The sequence below is a fragment of the Nicotiana attenuata genome, unplaced genomic scaffold (genome assembly GCF_001879085.1).
Source record: "Nicotiana attenuata strain UT unplaced genomic scaffold, NIATTr2, whole genome shotgun sequence".
Taxonomy (NCBI): Eukaryota; Viridiplantae; Streptophyta; class Magnoliopsida; order Solanales; family Solanaceae; genus Nicotiana; species Nicotiana attenuata.
This window is the reverse complement of record NW_017670948.1, coordinates 188,794-209,972: the sequence shown is the minus strand read 5'-3', so window position 1 is coordinate 209,972 and position 21,179 is coordinate 188,794. Positions and strand designations below refer to the sequence as shown.

General features: G+C 36.0%; 2 protein-coding genes across 2 annotated transcripts; one reads left to right on the top strand and one right to left on the bottom strand.

Moving 5' to 3' along the window:
* Nucleotides 1–238: 238 nt before the first annotated feature.
* LOC109244708 lies at nt 239–1,222 on the top strand. Its single transcript, XM_019411842.1, has one exon. It carries the CDS (start codon nt 344–346, stop codon nt 908–910), a length of 567 nt encoding a protein of 188 aa, XP_019267387.1. The 5' UTR covers nt 239–343; the 3' UTR covers nt 911–1,222.
* Nucleotides 1,223–10,702: 9,480 nt separating this feature from the next.
* Nucleotides 10,703–18,259, bottom strand: LOC109244713. The gene is made up of 7 exons (XM_019411848.1): nt 17,916–18,259; nt 15,390–15,419; nt 15,089–15,184; nt 12,769–12,883; nt 11,830–12,142; nt 11,688–11,742; nt 10,703–10,994 (listed from the first exon to the last, which is right to left on the bottom strand). The coding sequence occupies exons 1-7, from the start codon at nt 18,072–18,074 to the stop codon at nt 10,920–10,922; spliced, it is 843 nt and encodes a 280-aa protein (XP_019267393.1). The 5' UTR covers nt 18,075–18,259; the 3' UTR covers nt 10,703–10,919.
* Nucleotides 18,260–21,179: the final 2,920 nt, after the last annotated feature.

Sequence of the window (21,179 nt, the reverse complement as noted above, 5' to 3'; positions counted from 1 at the left end):
CTGTAAAACATGAAAGTTGTAGCTCTTTGAAATAGTTTTCCAACGATATATTGTGGAGCCCGAACGGATCTCTATGAAAAAAGTTAACTTAGAATTTCCACCCCTCCCCTGCAAAAGTTACAAATTCTTCCAAATCCAATGCAGCATGGGCCCCATCCCACCCTACCACATTTCCCTACCGTTGCAACAATAAGCAGAAATATCAGTATCAAATTATACCTTGATATTCTAACTATCCTCCACATGCCCTACCTCAGTATCCTCTGTCACCCCCCACCATTTAACTCCAAATATCCCATTTCTCTTTTTTAACTCTTCCAAAGCTTCTTCTCCACACTCTCCGATGGCGGAATACGACGCCGTAACCACCACCACCCACCACCCAAGTCTCATCCAAAAAGAAACAGCTCTACAAGCTATCAACACCATAATCCAACTCCATTTCGAAAAAACCCTCGAGAAAAAAAGAGCTGTAGATTTACAAAAAAAAGAACTCTGGCGAATGTTTCAGCTTTTCTTCCTTTTCTTGGCTTTAGTCTTTTTGGGTCAAGCTCTTTCCCCTAAGCTCCAATGTCGCCATTGTTGGATACCCATTGGGCTTCTTTCTTTAGCCCATCTGATTTTCTATGTATCTGTGGCTCAAACTTTGAGATGCATTAATGGGTTTAAGTACCAAAGGAGATGTCATAAGCTGACATTGGGCTTGGCTACTGAAAGGCTAAGGCAACTGAAGATGAGAATTGGGAATGGTGGGGTTGAGGAAATTGGGGATGAATTTGAGATACATTATCAAGAACCACCAGAGAGTTATTTTGGTAAGTTTAAGAGGAATTGGGCTTTGCATTTTGGATTCTTGATTTTCATTTATGGGTTCATGGTTTCGTCCTCTGTTGTAATCCTTTGTTTCTAATAGGATTGCGCTCAATTATCTAGAGTTTGGTTGAGGGGTAGATTGTGGAAATTTTGATTAGGGTTGGGAGGAACAATTTTGAGAATTTAATGGGAAATATTCTTGCAATTGATTGAAGTTTTATGGTTTTGATTCCTTTGGCCTGATTATCCAAATTGTGGATGTTTCATAGATTTCTGTAAAGTTTTGTTTTGTATGCTTGTATTACTAGATTTCTATACCTGGGGGCTGTTTGGTAGGAGGTATATCAATAGTGCTGAATATGATGTATTAGTATGGGATTAATTATGCTGATATTAGTTAGGCTGAGATTATTTACTTTTTCATTTTGGTTCAAAATAAGTGTCCAGTTATGTAATCAAGAAGAATTCAACTTGTTTTTACAAAATAACCCCTATGTACATATCCCTAAAAAGTTTTCTTACTCCTCACATTAAATGTTTAATTAGGGGTAGTTTAGTCATAGTAGGTATTTTTGTATAGAAATTAATATTTTCTTAATGGGCGTGCTAAAAGTAAATTGGACACTTATTGTGAACCAGAAGGAGTATCAACTAATTGGTTTGGTGCATTAAAGCATAGCATAATTTTTTTAAAAATTGGTGGTTTACAAAAATATCCTTTACATTCTTTAATTCTGTACACTATTATTATTGCAATAATTTTATTATCCTTCGCATTCTTTACTCTCTTTAAAGCCAATTAGAAGAGAAGAAAAATTTAATTGCTATGACTTATAATAAAAAAATATTAATTATTAAAAAAATAGGTAGATCTTTGACAAATAAAGAAAACTTTAATTTATACTTTAACCGAATTCAAAATCAAATTTTGTACATAAATATGATTTTTTGTTATTATAGTAGAATATTAAAGGGAAAAAATTAATTAAAATATTACAATATTACAATATAAAAAGATATAGAAAACATGGCAGAGAGTATTTGCAAAAGGTTTTGAGGAATTTGAGGGACAATTAGGTCTTTAACTAAGCTTATGCATGTATTAATAACTTTGGTATTGCTAATATCATGGTTTGTAGTGCATTATTATAAATAGGATAATATCAAATAGGGTGTGTACTAATGCTTGTATTAGTTATACATAGGTTGAAAAAAATGTACCAAATAGGGTATTACTAATACAAAGTTAATGCATGCATTATTTTTTCTAATGCACTCTACCAAACTACCTATGAGGAATAGTTATATTTTTAACTATCTATTATAAAACAATAAGAGAAGAAGAAGAGTATTGCAGAGAAAAGTAGAGAGAGAATACTTATTGATTGTAGGATTAATTACTATGGAATAGAACCCCTCTATTTATAGGGGAAAAGTGACTTAGCCACCAAGTAACAAACTCTAAAATCTCTCTGAAATATAGACATTCACCTTAAATACAATTCTATTTATAATACCCCCCCTTGAATGTCTATTCAATAGATAATGTGCCTCGTTAAAATCTTAACTAAAATAAACCCAGTGGGAAAAAATTCTAGAGAAGGAAAAAGAGTACACATATCTAACAATATGCCTTTTGGTTGCCTCGTTAAAACTTTGAAAGGAAAATTCAGTGGGACAAAACCTTGTAAGAAAAAAGAGTACAACACGTATTAACTCCCCCTGATGAGACAATCAATTTACATCTTTGAGCCCTCGCATTCCAATCTTGTGCACCATCTTCAAAAGATCGTTGGTAGAGATTTGATAAACAAATCAACCATATTAGCTTGAATGATTATGTTGCACCTTGAAATCATCATTCTTGATAGATATATAATGTCTTCATATGGCATATTCAATATCTCCATAGAGGTAAAAATTCTGGCTATCACATTATCATGCTTATAGTTATAGTAAGATACTTATGTGCATAAATTGCACTTAGGATGCGGTACTTCAAGACCAAGAATTGTATATGCTTTAAGCGATTTAAATCCTTCAGAGATTGTCATCTAAGCCATACAAATCGACTTTAAATACATATCAAGTTATCATGTCATGCTAGACATATAAGATAGATAGAAGTGATTGTACATATAATTGACTTTATACTTTCAAGTATTTGAACTACATGTCTTTCATATGAAACCAATTCTATTTGAATTGTGTCTCTTCTATTTGGCCAATGTTTTTGTGTCTGTAGGCGATATACTTACGATCCTCACCTATGCTTAGCGCTATCATAGATGTCGTCGACGAATATTTTATATCGGTTCCAAACTTCTTCTTTTTTTCCATAAAGACATAACATAGAGATCTCTTCATTTATATTTTCAGGTACCCCAATCTCTCTTAAGATTTTATGAAGTGTTATGTCATGTGATCTTCTAGATCACTTGCCTCCTTATTATGATCAATTTGATCATGTGCTCATCTTCTTTATCAAGAATTTTATTTGAAACCGATTGGTCTATACGCTTTAAGCGTACTATAGACATTGCCCTTGTAGGACTTATTCTAATATGAGCATTTGCAGTGAGAATATAGCTACTTTCTTTGGATCAATAAATGCTTCTGACATGCTTTGTAGTATATTGTAGGTGAATTATCCTTTTATGAACTTCAAGTTCATATTATCCTATTCGAGGATCTAGATGTACAAATGCATTCCACGTAACTTTTATCATGTCTCCCCCTCATGTTAGAAAAACTAACTTGCTTCCTCAACTTTGAAAATTCACCTTTGTGCATTATAGTGTTAATCAAAATATACACCGCACATCAATAATAATACTTAATAAAAAATTATTGGTTCCTGACCCCGAACTACTTATAAGGGGAGAATGTAATATACTTTCGTATATAACGAATATCAAATTGATATAGATTACTTTCTTCTCATAAGCAATAATTTAGTTATTAAGTGGAGACACTCAATAAATCGTGTTGCTAAACCAACTGTGATTTAAACCAACTTATCAAGATGAACTGTATTGAATAGAAAGTCTGAAAATTATGCTCTAAAATTATTGAGCAAGTTACCTCGCAAACACTAGGTTGCAGGTTAATAATAATCACACATGTAACCATCTCATAGATGCATCTTAGGTGATATACATGGCAGGTGAATGAGCCAATATTCACCTTTGATATTTCCAGCATTTATGGGATTCAATCCCAATTTTAGTTGGTCTATATAAAGAACTCTCTAGTTCTTTAATATTAACCCATGTGAGTTCTCTTTTATTTTTGCACATCATACTTAAACTCATATGACTAAACTAGTTATGCCAACTGGATAAATTATCAATATTGATAAGCTTCAGGTTTACACCATGACGTGTGCAATTATCAATAAACTCCAAGTTTATTATGATATAGGTTTTTTATATCAACAAACTTCTACTTTATTGTGGATTCCTTTATTTGTGTAGTATAAATCGGAGAATAAAGCGGGCAGCTTTTCATATACATATTACCCCGCTACAAGTTGTAGTAATAGAAGATATTGAATATTTCCTTTATTATAGTCTCAATATAACCAATCGCTTTTGCGAATACTTTAGAAACTCAATAAGTTTCTTTGAGACATATTGCGTCACAATACCTTATTGGTAATCAATTGTATTTCTCCAAAATAGTATAATTGACTCTTCTAGAGTTCTCAATTAATTTTATACTACCACATATTCATCAACATCCATATGGTGAATATCTCTTTCAAAGAGAAAGTTATAGAATTATGGTCATGATCAAAATTATATGCAAGATCTGTTTCTTGCATTACAGTTGTCCTTTAATAATCACATTGCCAAAATAATTTGGCGTACAATAGGTACGCGACCAATGATCATTCATGCCATAATAGTGACATTATTTTCTTATATCATCTCAAACCTCCTTCTGGAGGTGAGTGTGGTATATTCACTACCATTAGTACGTTCATATTCTTTCAAGAATGAATACGTATTCATAAATCACATATTGTCACATTCACACCTTGAATGGACCATAATTATCTATATGTGCTTTACGAAATCTCATGTCAAATTGATGACAAACATTAGTTTCACATGATGAAGGATTATTTTGAGAATCTTATTGTTCTCATTACTACAATGATGACGATTATAATTTCGTCTATTGCCACGTCCATATAGTGATACCTTCATGGTAATAATTTTGTGTTCTTTCAGACTTATCACATACTGCTACCATATTCTCTTAAGGGAATAAGAATGAAACAAATTCAATTGGACGAGTTTCCACTTTTTATGCCCACAATCATACATGAATTTGATCATGACAATGCATAGAAATTTTACCACTTTGGGTGGTTATAATTTCTTACAAACTCCGTTGGAGTTATAATCAACATTTATTATCTTTGCTTGTATTTAAAATCAAAATATAGAATTTCAAGAATTTAAAAGAGAAAAATAAGGTAAAATATTTATCTTAAATCCAAAATTTATTCATGTAGGAAGTTCATGGAACAATTGACTATCACTATGCTCAATATTATGTACAAGTTGAGCACCATGCACGTATTCCAAAGCCTCTACTCAATTTATTAGAGTCTCGTGCTGATAACGTGTTATAAAACAATAAGAGAAGAAGAAGAGTATTGCAGAGAAAAGTAGAGAGAGAATACTTATTGATTTTGGGATTAATTACAATGAAATAGAACTCCTCTATTTATAGGGGAAAAGTGACTTAGCCACCAAGTAACAAACCCTAAATTTTTTCTAAAATATAGACATTCACCTTAAATACAATTCTATTTATAACACTGTCCGTGTAGTTAGTACTATGTTTATTTGTATTATCAGAATCTTTTCAAGAAAAAAAATTATTGGTAATTATCTTAGAAGTGAGGTGACTGCGTATATATTCTTAAGTAGTCAATATATAAACTTAAATTCCGATAGATATAAGACGACAAGATTATTATTATTATTATTATTTTTTTGAAAAGGGATGTTATTTCGGTGAAAATGGAGATTTTTTTTTTTTTTTTGGTATATTTGTCTTTTGTTGCATTTTACATGACATTGTTCACACTTGTTGGACATGGGGTTGGATCCTTTTTTCAATATTTACCAGTACTTTATTCTTGCTATTTCAGTTGTTGATCTGTTTCCAATATGAAATGGCAACTAAAGTTGATTATCTAGAAGCCATTAAGTAGTTTGAATGATTTTAAATTATTCATTTTGGTCCTTTGGATAAATGGGTACATTCTTTTTTGAATTCTTTGTTCAATAAAGGTAAATGCAAACAGTGTCACGTAAAACGAAGTGCATTAAATCATACACTTGTGTAGCTCAGCAATAATGAGAAAGCTGCAGGGAAAACAGAGTAACACATATATCCATTAAGTACTTTGGTAGTTCCATTTCTAGCTATAATAAAGACAGCCAGAATGTGCTTGTAGTTTTTCACCTCGTAGAATCTCCCTTCTGTCTCTTTCATGACCTTACTGTAAAGCTATTTAATGTATTCAATAAATAAAAATACTACTCCATTTCTTTTCCATTTAGGTGTACCATAACAATTAAAAGAGCTGTTAAATCTACTATTCTATCCTCCCGAATTAGCCCTTCCACATGGATCGTCTACGCGAGTTATACTTGTACCGGCCGATCCAGGTCGGATATGGGTGGGTCTGTGACGACCCAAAGGGTCATCACCTGTATTCCTACTCACTCTCTATTTCTGAGGCCGTGAAAACCTCACTTGGGGGTTGCCTCGACTTGTGTGCGCAGTCCGGGCTCGTAACCGGAAAGTTTAAATGTGAATTTGTGAGAAAAATAATAAATTTTGATGTTTTAATTGATTAAGTTTGACTTCGGTCAACGTTTTGGGCAAACGGACCCGGACTCGTGATTCGACAGTCTCGGAGGGTCCGTAGGATAATGTGAGACTTGGGGGTGTGCTCGGAATCAAATTCCGAGGTCCCGAGTCCGAGGAATGAATTTTTACATGAAATTGTTTTCTGAAAATAATTAAAGAAATTGGAAAGTGATATCCGTTTAGAAGGTATCGGGCTCGTATTTTGGTTTCGACGCCCGGTACAAGTGTTATATGTGGTCTAAACAATTGCTGTAAAGTTTGGTTAAATTTGGACGTCATTTGACGTGTGGTGAGCTAGAAAACATAGACTTGATGTTCTATGGAAATTGGAGGGAAATCATGGGTATTGAGGCCCAATTTGATGATTCATGATGTTGATTGGGCGATTTGATCGCACGGATGAGTCCGTAGTGTGCTTATGAGTTCATTTGCATGTTCGGTTTGGATCCCCGAGGGCTCAGGTGAGTTTTGAGTGGGTCCCGGAAGGTCTTATGCTTAGAAACATTCTGAAGTTGCAGGTTCAGGGGTTGCAGGCCCCCAGCGCGCCCGCGGTCAATTCCGCGCGGTCAGCGCTGGAAGCCGCGCGGCCGCGGTACATTTCTGTGCGGTCCGCGTGGCTTGGGTTCAGAGGGCCAGTAGTCCTAGGTCGCCCAGCGTGGCCGCGTGCCATATCAGCACGGTCCGCGCTGGGAGATTCAGAGAGTGGGAGTTTTGGTCAATTCCTCCAGCGCGGCCGCGCACCAAATCAGTGCGGTCCGCGCTTGGTGGGTTCAGAGAGGGTCATTTCCAGTCCCTCAGCGCGTTCGCGATGCACTTTTGCACGGTCCGCGCTGAGCCTCCAGTAGGGTATAAAAGGTCGGGATTTATGGTTATCTTTCACTTTTTCAAAACCCAAAACATAAGAGGTGATTTTCCAAACGATTCTTCTTCTTCAAAACGATTGGTAAGTGATTTCTAACTTATTTTCTTTACTCCTTAACATCTTTAAACATAATTTCAACTTCAAAACAAGGATTTTTAATGGGGGAATTTGGGAATTTAGGGTAGAACTAGGGTTCCTAAATTTGGGGGTCTTGGACCTCAATTTGAGGTCCGATTCCAAAATAACTTATATATCTGAATTCATGGAGGAATGAGTAAACGGGTTTTGGCTCGAATCTCGGGTTTTGACCACGTAGGCCCGGGGGCATTTTGGGAATTTTTGAACAAACTTTGGAAAATTCATTTTCATGCATTCAAATTGATTCAAGTAGCAGTTGTTAATACATTCAAGTAATTTGTGATTAGATTCGAGCGGTTTGGTGGTGAATTCGAGGGGTAAAGCTATACTAGAGGATTGAGTTGAGTTTGGAGCATTCGAGGTAAGTGTTTGGTCTAACTTTGGCTTGAGGGAATAGGAGTAGAGTCTTATTTGCTACTTGCTAATTGTCGAGTACGATATATAGGCATGGTGACGAGTATCTATACATTGGTGTCTAGCATGACCGTGGGTCCTATATTGTGATTTCCATGACTTCCTTGTATTATTCATGCCTTGGTGATTATTTCTATTTGTTGTGCAATGATGTGGAAAGAATCGTGACTTATGGATATTGAGGAGCGTTGGCTCCAGTCATATAGCGAATTGCGAAAGTATAAGTGATAATTGAATCTCTAGAGCATTGGCTCGAGTTGTGAAGTGAATTGTGAAGTAAAAAGTGAGGAGAGAAAAGATCATTATGTTGTCCCTTGGTGGGCCATTGTCGATTTGTGGTTCCCTTGTACTGTGTTCTTAATTGATATTACGGACGCTTAGGTTAATGCTTCCTTGTGTTGAGTGATGACTAAAGTTATAGCTGAGGTAGTTAAGTGTTGTCATAGGTTGGTTATAGCTGAGGTAGTTAAGTGTTGTCGTAGGTTGGTTATAGCTGAGGTAGTTAAGTGTTGTAATAGGTTGGTTATAGCTGAGGTAGTTAAGTGTAGCAACAAGTTTGATTATAGTTGTGGTAGTTAGATGTTGTAATAGGATTGATCATAGTTGTGGTAGATAGGTGTCGTAACTGGATTGATTATAGTTGTGGCAGTTAGATGTTGCAACAGGATCGGTTGTAGCTGCGGTAGTTAGATGTTGGGACCAGTGCGGTTATAGATGTTTCTCCCTTGCCGGGACATTTGATATGACATTTTGTTCCCTTGCCGGGAAGTTATTATGTTGTTGTTCCCTTGCCGGGAAGTTATACATTGTTGTCCCCCAGCCGGGATTATTTTGTTATATTGTGATTGATGAAATGAGAGCGTGTGGTACGTCTACCACGTAGTATTATGAAATGGGATCGTGTGGTACGCCTACCACGTGATATTTGAGGATCGGGTTGCACGCCGCAACAATGATATTTGAGGATCGGGTTGCACGCCGCAACAATGATATTTGAGGATCGGGTTGCGCGCGGCAACAGTGATAATTGTGGATCGGGTTGCATGCCGCAACAATGATATTTGAGGATCGGGTTGCACGCCGCAACAATGATATTTGAGGATCGGGTTGCACGCCGCAACAGTGATAATTGTGGATCGGGTTGCACGCCGCAACAATGATATCTATGATATCTATGGGTCGGGTTGCACGCCGCAACAATGATATTTATGGATCGGGTTGCACGCCGCAACAATGATATATATGGGTCGGGTTGCACGCCGCAACAATGTTGTTATGTATTAGGATCAGGTTGCACGCCGCAACAGTTGTTGATTCAAGTGTGTTTATTTTTGATATTCGTTTCTTGGTTCGCTGTAAATTCTTGGGCTGCTTCTATCTTTATATTGAGGTTTCCTATTTGTAACTGTTGCCTCCCCACAGCATGTCCCTCCCTTCCTTATTGACTGTTTATTTCCTGTATTTCTTTCCGTTGTATATATGTATATTTGAACTGCACAGGTTTATCTGGTAGTCTGGTCCTAGCCTCGTCACTACTTCGCCGAGGTTAGGCTAGGCACTTACCAGCACATGGGGTCGGTTGTGCTGATACTACACTCTGTGCTCTTTTGCACAGATCCAGGTATTGGACAGCATCCGTAGTTGGAGGGCTTCCTTCAGTCCTCCCGGAGACCCAAGGTAGACCTGCAGGCATTCGCGGGCCCTGGCGTCTCCCTCTATCTTCATTCACTGTTTCATTATCTTTTGTTCGGAGACAGTTTATTGTAGATCTTAGATAGTCTGTGACACTGTGACACCAGTTCTTGGGTAGAGACTTATGTTGTACTTCTGCATTTTATTTAGATTCTTTAATTTAAGACTTCCGCATAATTGTTAAATTCTATCGTTTGCATGCGATTGCCGATATTTGTTAACAGAAAAAAAAAGTAATTAAGGTTTGGCTTGTCTAGCTCCCACTAGTAGGCGCCATCACGACTCCCGAGGGTGGGGAATTCCGGGTCGTGACAGGGTCGGAAGTAAAAGTATACTATATAATTTATACGACACGATTCATAATTAATACGGATAGAAAAAACCCGCTGATAATATAGATATCTATATTACCATGGCTTCTTGAATATGATCACTTTTAGGAGAATTTTTAGGCTCCAAAACTTTAGGACCCCTAATTTGAGTCTTTGCAAATATAAAAGTTAAACTCATCCATTGGTTAAGTGAATAATATGGATCTTATCCATATTTAACCCATTTTTAAAAAGTTCATTATCCACTCCATAATATGAGTGGATAAATATTTTTTAATCCATTTTGCCACCATGATTAGTATACATTACACCAAACGACTGTGTTTTATAACTGCTTACAGTAAATAATGTGTATATAATTACTTTGTCCCGAAAAGCTTGATACAGTTTGGAACATGAACTTCTTACAAAATGGGCGGCTTGGTTTGGATTTTAGTAACCGAGTCACCCAAGTTTAGGAGCACGCAATCATCATTACTGGCTTACTGCTAAACTATGCACCTTCAGAATAATTAAAGCAACTCAACCAAAAGAAGTTAAAAAAGATATGCCAAAATAGAATGAGGGAATTAACATTCAATGAGCTAATAAACCTCATATGTAAGTAAATTTCATGGCTCTGCTGGGAAAGACAGCCTTCATTCAGAGTAAGTAAGTTTATCATACAGAATTAAATTAGAATACATAACACTGAGCTATTAGTAGAATGAATGCTGACTTTGGCTTCTGATGCTCGAAAAACAGAAGCCATAAATGTATCAGATCAAACGTTAAGCTGGGGAGAGCGCGTTGCACAATGATTTGTATGCAGTGACACAAGATTTGAATTTCTCTTCTGCTGCTGCCTGCACATATGCAATGACTTATCTTGTGAGGGCTCTTAAGAATACGATAATGAGTAGCTAAATCTTAGAACAGTATAATAAAGTTCCAATACACAGGCATTGACACCGAAAAAGAAGGATAGGCTGATGCATTGCGCATTAGAAGATACATCTTTATTACAAAGCAAGTTACATCTGTAATTAGCAGTCTTCTACTTCCTCCTACCGTCCCTCCCTCTGACTTGCAGTCGCAAATATGTTGAACATGCCATAGTTATTTCAGTTTTTAGACAAGTGAATTCAATATGGATTTAGAAATGCCTCAGAACAGACAACCATCACGCTGTGTCAAATAGCTGCTTTATATGTTGCTTCAAATTTATGACATGTTTCTCCCTCAATGAATCCGACTAGCAGATGATGGGTTGCTTGAAACTAAAGGCAGCAAGAATGCACTCTATGGATCACCCTCGCCACAATTACATTAACAACAAAATCAACCATTCATTTTGCAAGGGTTTTCACAAGCCAGATCCATGAACAGCAATGATGTCTCTACTGACCATTTTTTATACACACTTCAATATATTTCCTTTTGACCTCCAACGAAATGCTCCTCCTCTAATAAACTTTAAAAGAATCTGATTGGTTCTTACAAGAATAAGTTTATCACATAAGAGGAGAAAGAAAGGAATTATATAACTACAAGCTGACCTGTGAAGGTCCTTGATGTTTATCAGGATGCCACTTCAAAGCTGATAAACGGAAACTGCAAGGGAAGGTCATAGCGTCTTATATTAGTCTTCCATATATCTTGAGTATCGACTAAGGAGAGCACAAAACTTTCAGAACTTACGCATTCTTGACATCCTCAATCTTCAGAGGACCTTTTGGGGGCAAGCCGAGAATTGTTCTTTCAGAGTAAGAACCTACATTTAAGGATCCATAGTTGGATCCTGTCTCAGTCTCACGTTCAGTTTCATTATCCCATCTGCAATGCCTCCTTTCTGACCAGTCTGTTTCTTGTCTTCGGGAAAATAGGTCTTCAAAAGTAGATGATTTACCAGGCTTGAAAGACCAAGTGTACCACTTATTACCAAAAGTTGCTTGAAATACTGTCTCAGGATATTCATCAAAGTCTTCATCTAAACTCCGTTTCTTCATTTTTCCTAAAAAGAACAATTAACAGGTCAATAAATATATTACCTACATCCTTTCGTAAATTAGTTCTCACCTGCGTATCACCATCAGTCATGTAAAGATAGTAGAGACTAACAATAAGAAAGCTTTTTGACAATTCAAATTTCCATCTTTTCTTTAAAGAAGTACAAATACAAATGTTACATTGAGCAGCTCAAAGTCTTGCAATACAACTCCTACATGGAAAAAATGTAAATCAAGGCAGGACCATCCTATTTTATGCAGCACTATAGGAACCAACCCAAAGCCAATAAGCCATTTTTTATTTGGAAGACGAGTATTGCGTTTAATTCGAAAGGCACGGTTTTCAGTATGTCTATTCATAGGAACCCCACTAGTCTAGCTAGCAAGTAAGCAGTAAAGGAGCTTTAGGAAATACTATCCCAGCTCCAAACAAGAAGGGCCTAATAAATTAGGACAAACCACCAAAATCCAATAGGAATATATGTTTTAGTTCATCTGGAATTTCAGAATCTTTAGAAGGGGCCAAAAGTTAAAACACACTGATATTTATCACAGGGAGACATAAGAATTTTCATTAGACAGTGCTAGTCAAAGCAGAGAAGCTAATAGTGAATTGGGAGTACAAGCTTACGCATCCTTCTCCTTACACGATCTCTACGACGAGCAGCGGACTTAAATTGACTTTTCTTCTCTGAATGATCATCCCGATCCACATCCCATTTATCATTTATTGCTGAAGATTCATTCTAGTAAATTGTTCAACAAGAAAATAGCATACCATAAGTATAATAACTTTAAGGTAAAGTAAAGTGAAATCAGAATAGATTCTAATATAAATAGAGTGCTTGCAATTGATCAGGTACTAAAGTTCAGAAGCTGAACACATCATAACCTGTAGGCTTTAAGCAAAAAAAGTGGACATTCATGCCTTGGACTACAGAGGAAGTTACACCAGTACACTAAAGTCGACCGAAACTTCCCATGAACACAAAAAAGGTGCATTGGGGGAGAAAGGGAAAGCAATAGAGAACTAAGAGAAAGTATACATGTAATGAGGTATAAGCGAACGTTTCAACATTGCTTATATTTTATCCATCTTTTCCTTCTATATACTAGGTGATTCATCTTACTAAACTGAACTTGTTTTATCCTCATTAGACCTTGAGACTCTTTTCCTTTGATCATTGTATGGCTAGATGTTAAATTGCACAATTGAGGAGTTCCCCAATATATCTTCCTTTAATCCTCCTAAGGAGATAACTTATTCGCTTCAAAGCTGACACATCACAAGTGAGGATCCTAGACAAAAGACTTAGCTCCCGTTTGGCCATAGATTGTCTTAATTTTTTCAAAATTGAAAACAATGCTTGTTTATGAAATATGATCATGTTTTGGGAAAAAAAAATTTGAAATATTTCCAAGTTCCCAAAAACTGGTTTAGGGCAGTTTTTTTGGGTAAAATTTTTTCTTCCACTCACAAAACTTCAACTTTTCTTCAAACAAAATGCATGTCCAAACACAACTTCAACTTTCAAAAATTATTTTTCAGCACAACTTCAAAAACTATTTTTCCAAGTTTTAATCAAATCCATATCCAAACGCTAACTAAAGCTTCTGTGGTTGATTAGCAGAGGTTCTTACATTACATGATCAGAGACTTCAAACGTCACATTCAGAATCTCCCTGCAGTTCATTCCGAAGTTAGTATTTTCATGTAGATTACTGGAAAGAGAATCTGTCAGCTTGGGCTGCTGCTTGGTGGTTTTTCTATTGCACCGGTGACACCTTTATTAGTGACGGGCTGTTTGCTAGCTGGAGCCAATGTCGCACAGGAAGAGGAAAAAACTTTTATAAATTATTCTAAGCTCATGTATGGAGTATATGTCTGGAAGAAATACGGAATATCAAGGGATAAAGGCTTAGTCATGATGGTGTGCCTATATTAGGTTCAATATTTGCTAAGAGTCTTTTTAGTCCGTTTACAGGTGTGTTTGTCGAGATTGTAGAAAACCATTAGTGTTGGAGAACCTCTAAGTTATTGACTATTGGAATGAAATTGGTGCAAACAGCAAAAAATGAATTATGAGGATTCATATAGCTGAGTCTACTAGCTCTGTATTGAAGCATAGTTTTTGTTGTCGGTTCTGATAACACTATTCGTTTGGTGCAAAGAAATTTTTTCCTTACATGATGATGCCATTAGCTTCTTGGAAGAGGTTTCTTTCTTTAGTTGATTCTCTCAGTTGACTTTTTGCTTTGGTTCACTTTTTGGAGGAACTGGTTCCTTGCTTCACAATGTGGGTAGTAATTGTTTCTTTTATACACCGGTGCACATGGGAATGCAACCTTGGTGATAATCTAATGATATCACCTTTTATCTATCAAAAAAATACAATCAATTAATCTTCAGTGTTCCAATATACATAGAAACTCCAATTGGGGATGCAGAAGAATAGCCAAACTTATCTTCAGTGTTCCAATATACAAAAATGACTTTGCATTCAATGATTAAGGTCCGTGTAGCAATCTAGGATGTATTCATGTCTTTTTGGAAGATGGTCCTTGATAAATATGTACTATTTGGTTATTTTCATATGCTAAGTTTCAACCAAAAAAATAACAGACACCAAAAGGGGAAAATGAGAGTGTAAGTTGCCCCACATGAAAATATTTCAACTCTTACTTCATATCACTTACTTCAACTACCAAGTAAATATTACTGTCAACCTTCAATACTCAAAATGATACCCCATACCACTTCTATTGTTTTCTCAGGTCACCTACCTTATGTCCAACAAAACATCGGAAAATAATTCAGAAAACAATCTAATCCAAAGAAATTATTTTAAATGAAAAGCATTTAATATCACTCCATAATAGTAACAGTTGATGTGTTATGACTAAGATTAAGATTTGCCTCATCTCTGAAAGGAAAAAAGATTAATATTTACCTCAAAAGAGCTTTCAGATGCCCCATAAAAGAGAAGATTTTTCAAAGCTTTTTTTGAGTCAGCACGCTTTTGACGTGTTGCATATCTAATATAATTCTGAAAAATAAAGAAAATGTAAGATGATAAATAAGCAAAAGAGAACGAAAAGAGAAGTTGGCAGATATATAACATGGGAAAAAAAGAAATGAACAGGAAAGTATCTAACCGACCAGAGACAAGTAAGTAAAAAATCTCACAAGGATACCGCTAATCCTGAGAAATTTCACTCCCTATACTACTGGAAACTGGTAAAGATATTTACCTTAGTTGGCTGCTGACTTCCTCTAAACTCCTGCAGGAACAATTTATGGAAGTCACATACGAACTGTAGAAAAATATTGCTTGAAATTTAAAGTAACAAGCATGGGAAATTCGTGGTGAATGAGAAGAAAATGCTAAAACTGAGCTCGGAAACACAACAAATTCCTAATATATACCGGACTCGATGAACAAGCATATTGAAACTATTCTTTTGGGGATAAGGGAGTGTATTGACACTTAATATACAAGCAGATATAGAACACCACCACCTCCGCCCCATCCCAAACCAAGGAAACATAGAAAGGGGGGGGGGGGGGGAATATACTCCATTCTTGGTGGAAATTTAAGCAAATATTTTCTAAAGAGTGATTGACTTGATGCACGTCTCTAATTTCTATAGATGCATTCCGCAGAGTAGAGTTATACTACACCAAAAAAGATGAAATCCTTACTCAAGTTATGGAAGCATAACAAGACTCTTGATAATTAATATAACAAGCAATCTAGTTTAACCTTTTAAAAGAGTAATCAACTAATATCTAATGATTTTATTTATCTTATCTCTTTTAATTTGAAGAATAGACAATGTGCAAAAACCTTTTTGTACTATGTCGAGGGAGATTTTTATTTTATTTTATTCTCCACTTCAATTTATAAATTACATACACTTTACATACATCACTTAATACTAACAACCCGTGCCGCCAGCCATGAAACTGGGAATAGAATATGACTTATACCTTTGATTTCTTGACAAATTCCTGATTTGGGCTAATGAACTGGCCCCTAGAGATGGGTAAACAGTCTAAGCAGATAAGACAATTTGAGTGGGAGAATGCAAAGAGAGGTCCTGAGTATATATCTGCTATGCATGATTGCCTGAGCAATTCTAGTGACTAAAGTGAGGTGACATCATTCAGTGTCCTCCGAAGATTCATAACTACTGGAAGAAAATGGAAGAAAATTGTGAGCAAGCCTCAATGTGTTTATAACGGACCTCTTTTGCACCAATAAAGGGAGTGAAGAGTTCCTATTAACCAAAAGGATCAGATTGTCTAGACCACGATAAATTGACAGCATAAGCCTTGTTGACTTAAGAGAAGGCAAATTGGCAGATTACCATCTCCAAGGCCTCTTCCTTTGTGGTACACAGAATATTACGGAATATCAAAAAATATTTCTTAATTTGAAGCGATACAATTTATACAGGTGCTTAGACCTACATATCTTTGCTCTCACATAGAGGTACTTCAGTCTGTTGGTGCAAGGAATAGAATCAGGCAACTTTTATCTATTAGTAGATCAATTAGAGACAACTTGGTAAGCGATTTAGTGGCTAAGTGGTGTGGGTGTAAAGACAGTAAAGATGAGTGGAGACTGAAAGGGGGCAAATGTAGCACGTCAAATTGCTGAACTATTTCAAATCTATTTAACTACTTTTAAAGATGAAGGTTTCAGTCTCTGCCGAAGTCATTTCAGAAGAACATTTTGAAGACAAGAAAAACTTAGTTAACTGATTCCACCACAAGCTGGTAACTCTCAAGAGATCATAGGATACCTTCACATGAAATAAGATTGCTTATTTCCTAGCTCTAAACCTGTTAAGAGGTAAAAGCTTATGCGCTCTCCAAAACTTTTGAAGAATATAGGTGATCTACATAAGAAAAAAACTATTGTACACATGCAGAACACACAGACTGAAAAGGTTACCATCTCTTGCAAATGAAAATTTACAAGCATGAATGCCATTGTCCGCAAAAGTGCTGATACAAGGAAATTAATCGCTATGAAATCTCACTTTGTCATATAATTTCAGCATAAGCAAAAAAATGCAGTGAAGCTATTCTAAATGACCTCAAGCACCTCTTGAGGGTGATACTTGCACTTCCCCGACGAAATAATTGCAAAATATACATACTATTGAACCCCAAAAAAAATTGCACGAATTCGCAAGACCAGTTATTCCCTCTTCATATGATCAGGGACAAGGTAGAGATGACTGAAGCTATTGCAAACTAATCCTCTTCTATTATATAATTCATCAACATTGAGCTAACGCTTAGCAGAAAGAAAAAAAAAACAGCTTCTAACACAACAATCAAAAAAAAAAAAACAAAACAAAAAGCTAATCTTTTTTCAGTATTTAAAGCCTGTATATCTCCTTCTTTTCTCAATCCGGTATTCATTACTCAACTAGCAAGTACTTTGACTAACAATGGAAAAGGAAAAAAAAACATACTATCTTCTCTCACATTTTACTCCAATTATAGCAAGTTCAATCAATAATCTAAAACAACTTTGAGATATATTTTTTATGCAGCTACCAAAAAAATGAAATAAACAAATACTGATGCAGCTAAAACCAAAAAGGAGTTTACTTCTGCAGCTACAACAATGAAAGATCAAACCATTTTTCCATTAGTGTGTCATATCTTAATTAAACATCAATTACAGAATAAGTGATATTGTCCAAAAAAGCAGAATTCAGTTTCTGACCAAAGTCTATTACGGAAGAAAAAGAACTCACAGAATTCCACTTATTTTTCCATTTCTCGGAGCAAATTGATGTAGAATGGAAAGAAGCCAAATGGGTATTTGCTGATTGCGTAGAAGTTACAACTTTTGTGGAATGAATAAGTGCATTCTTCAGGATCAAAACGTTACGCCATCTGGGTATTACTTGCATTTTCTTGAAATGTCAGAGATATTTTTGAAAGCGACCAAAATCAAATACAAAAAAAAAAAAAGGCAAAAGAATGAGCTTTCTGAATTTTTTGTACAAGAATGATATTTATAATAGTTGCTGGCAAGTGAGAGAGACTATGCGGAAAGAAGGTAGGAGCTGTTTATGGGGAAAACAATGTAGTATACACAAACATCAGACCACGTTTGACGCTTCACCTCTTGTTAGGGAAGAAGTATGGGCTCGATCCTTGGGCTTGGGTCATTGGGCTTTTGACTCTGCTTTAAGACGCAGCTACTTTTTAATAAACTTTACATCCATAGCAAGTTAAGGTAAACACGGGGCGCCCTATTTGGGCGCCCCTCAAACTAGAAGACAAGAGAATTGCACATGCAAACAACTTTACGTTGATAATTTTGAAAATATATGAAATACCTTGTTGTATATATTCCAGCTGCAAGAGCAGTCACGCCACCAACAGCCACAACAAGCTTATTTTGATCCGTTAGTATTGCACGGAAACCACCTACATAAATGGATATCTTCACGTCAAAAGATAATATTTATTTTGCATCAGCAGTAGCCCAAAATGCAACCGTACCTACATTTTGTGCATTTGCACAAATTAGTGGTGCTTGATGACCTTTTTAAACCAAAAAAAAAAATTGATACTGCTATTTATCTTTTGCGAAGTTTTAATCCCCCACTCAATAGTATCGGCACTAGTCATAGTCGCCAGAGGCATGCCAAGAATCAGAAGAATGCAGCATTTATAAATAGAGTCCAGAAAATATGTCTGGTGTTTTTAATTTTTTCTAGTATGCACATTGAAAAGGCTAAAAAGGAAAATGAGCATAGAAAGATGTGATATGGAATGAGTTTAAATCAAGAAGTGTCGTAGGAAAAGCTTAAAAATATTAGAAGAATAAAATTGGCTATATAAACTATTGCTGTTTTGGCATATTATCAATGTCTAAAATTGTTACAACCCATATTCACGTACGTTAGTCCATACCATAAGGTAGTCGACGTAAATCTGAGTAGAGATTATCTTTGAGATGATAAGAAGTTAATCCTATTGGTCTTAAATTATACAAGGGTGTATAAGGGTGGTTAACAAGTATTAGAAGTTAAACGAATCAAGGATGTTGTAACCCGTATTTTTGGGTAAACCTAGAGGTGCTTAATATACTCAAAAGATCGTGTTTTAAGGTATTTGAATCATATTATATCCGTATCATAAGTTTGAAGTCAAACGAGTTATGAAACAAAAGTCGACAAAAGTTGTCGCAACTTAGGTTCATAATTTTACTTAAACTTTAGGTCAGATGTTACTAAACTTTTCTCCCAATTTACTTGGAATTATAGAATGATCTACACACCAAATTGAAGATCTATGAGTCTAGTTTCCAACGCATTAAACCGTTTGTCGATCGATCTCGGAGTAGAGAGATATTCGCGTTTTCTCGAGACTGCGCCAAGCAGCTCTCTATGGGCCCCACATAGGCGGTTTAAGACATATGGATATATATAAAAGATGCCTCAACCCGTTTTAAGTTATTTTTTTCAGTATATTCAAACCTTATAACCCTAGAAACATTCTCTCAAGTTTCTCTCATGATCCAAGACCCAAACAAGGGGCAAACAACACAAATCAAGTGTCGGGAATCCCGTAGCGCTAGTAAGTTTCTTGCTCTTCTTGTTGTTGCTCATTTTTGTGTTGTTCCAGCTCGTGAGGGAGGTTTTTTTAAGGGGTTTATATTCTGTAAATACTCCCTCAAGTTTTTAATATCAACCCTAGGTGATTTCAAGTCTTCTAAAGTGATTCTAGTGTCGTAAAACCCTAATTGATTGCTAGTTTCGCTTCCTTGTTCTTGTGGCAGCATTGGAGGGATATTTCATGGTTAATTAAGGTCAAATTGGAGTTGTTCTTTCTGTTTAAAGGTAAGGGACCTCTTACTCTACATGTATTTAAGATTATCCAAGTTGCGGCTAAGTCGTTGAAGCTAGAACTTGTGGAATATATATCGAAAGGCTTGGTAGTAGTGTTGTTGGTTGGTGGACTGTTTTGGGAGGCTCAATATGATTATTATTGATGTTGTTTGGTCTGTTTGGTGATTGTTTTGACTTGTGGAAAGTCATATAAATAGGGGAGGTGCTATCCGTTTCATCGTAAAATAGGTTGTGATCGATACATAATAGTTACGACGCTTAAAAAATAACAATAGTGTCATTTCTCTTATTGTAGACTAAGGAGTCGGGACATTTGCATAGCTTGAGGTTGGGCAGTACATATACAAGGTATGTGAGGCTATCCCTTTTCTTCTTTTACACGACTCCGATTGTACATAATGTAATGAACGAGCTTCCAAAGATACTCGACTCTCAGAAGCTAGCAGTACTTACATTGTTTCCCTTCTTATGGAGCGATTGGTGTTGATGTTGCTTCTCTTATTCTTATGTTATCAATGTTGTTGGTACTTCCTGATTCTTATAAGATTCATGATGAAGAGTTAGTCCTAATAACGTGTACACAGGATGCCGACCTTACGTCACTCTGAAAGGTTCAGAATATTATTCTAATGAGTCCAGCATGCATTATATATATATATATATATATATATATATATATATATATATATATATATATATATATATATCTCTTCACTGGAAGAAGGCAATACTTAACTGGATATAAAGTCCCGATAAGGGAGAATGCTGTAACNTATATATATATATATATTACTCTATCGAGCCGCACTATAGACGACCGGGTACGGCACCTATTGTGCAACCACTGATCAGTTGGGTTTTACCGAGCTCCACGTGGCCGGGTACGTTTTACCGAGCCTATTACGGCCGGGTACGATATGATGATGATGATGCCCACAGAGGCGTATGTTTTAAAAGTTTATGTATATATATGTATGTATCATGCATTTCATGTCAGTAGCCCTCAGAGGTACCTAGATGTTACAGGTTGTATATTCTCTATCCCTATTTACATTACTGCTCGTACTTATGCTTTCCTGCCTTACATACTTAATACTTTATTCGTACTGACGTCCTTTTTGTTTGTGGATGCTGCATGTCGTGCTGCAGGTCCTG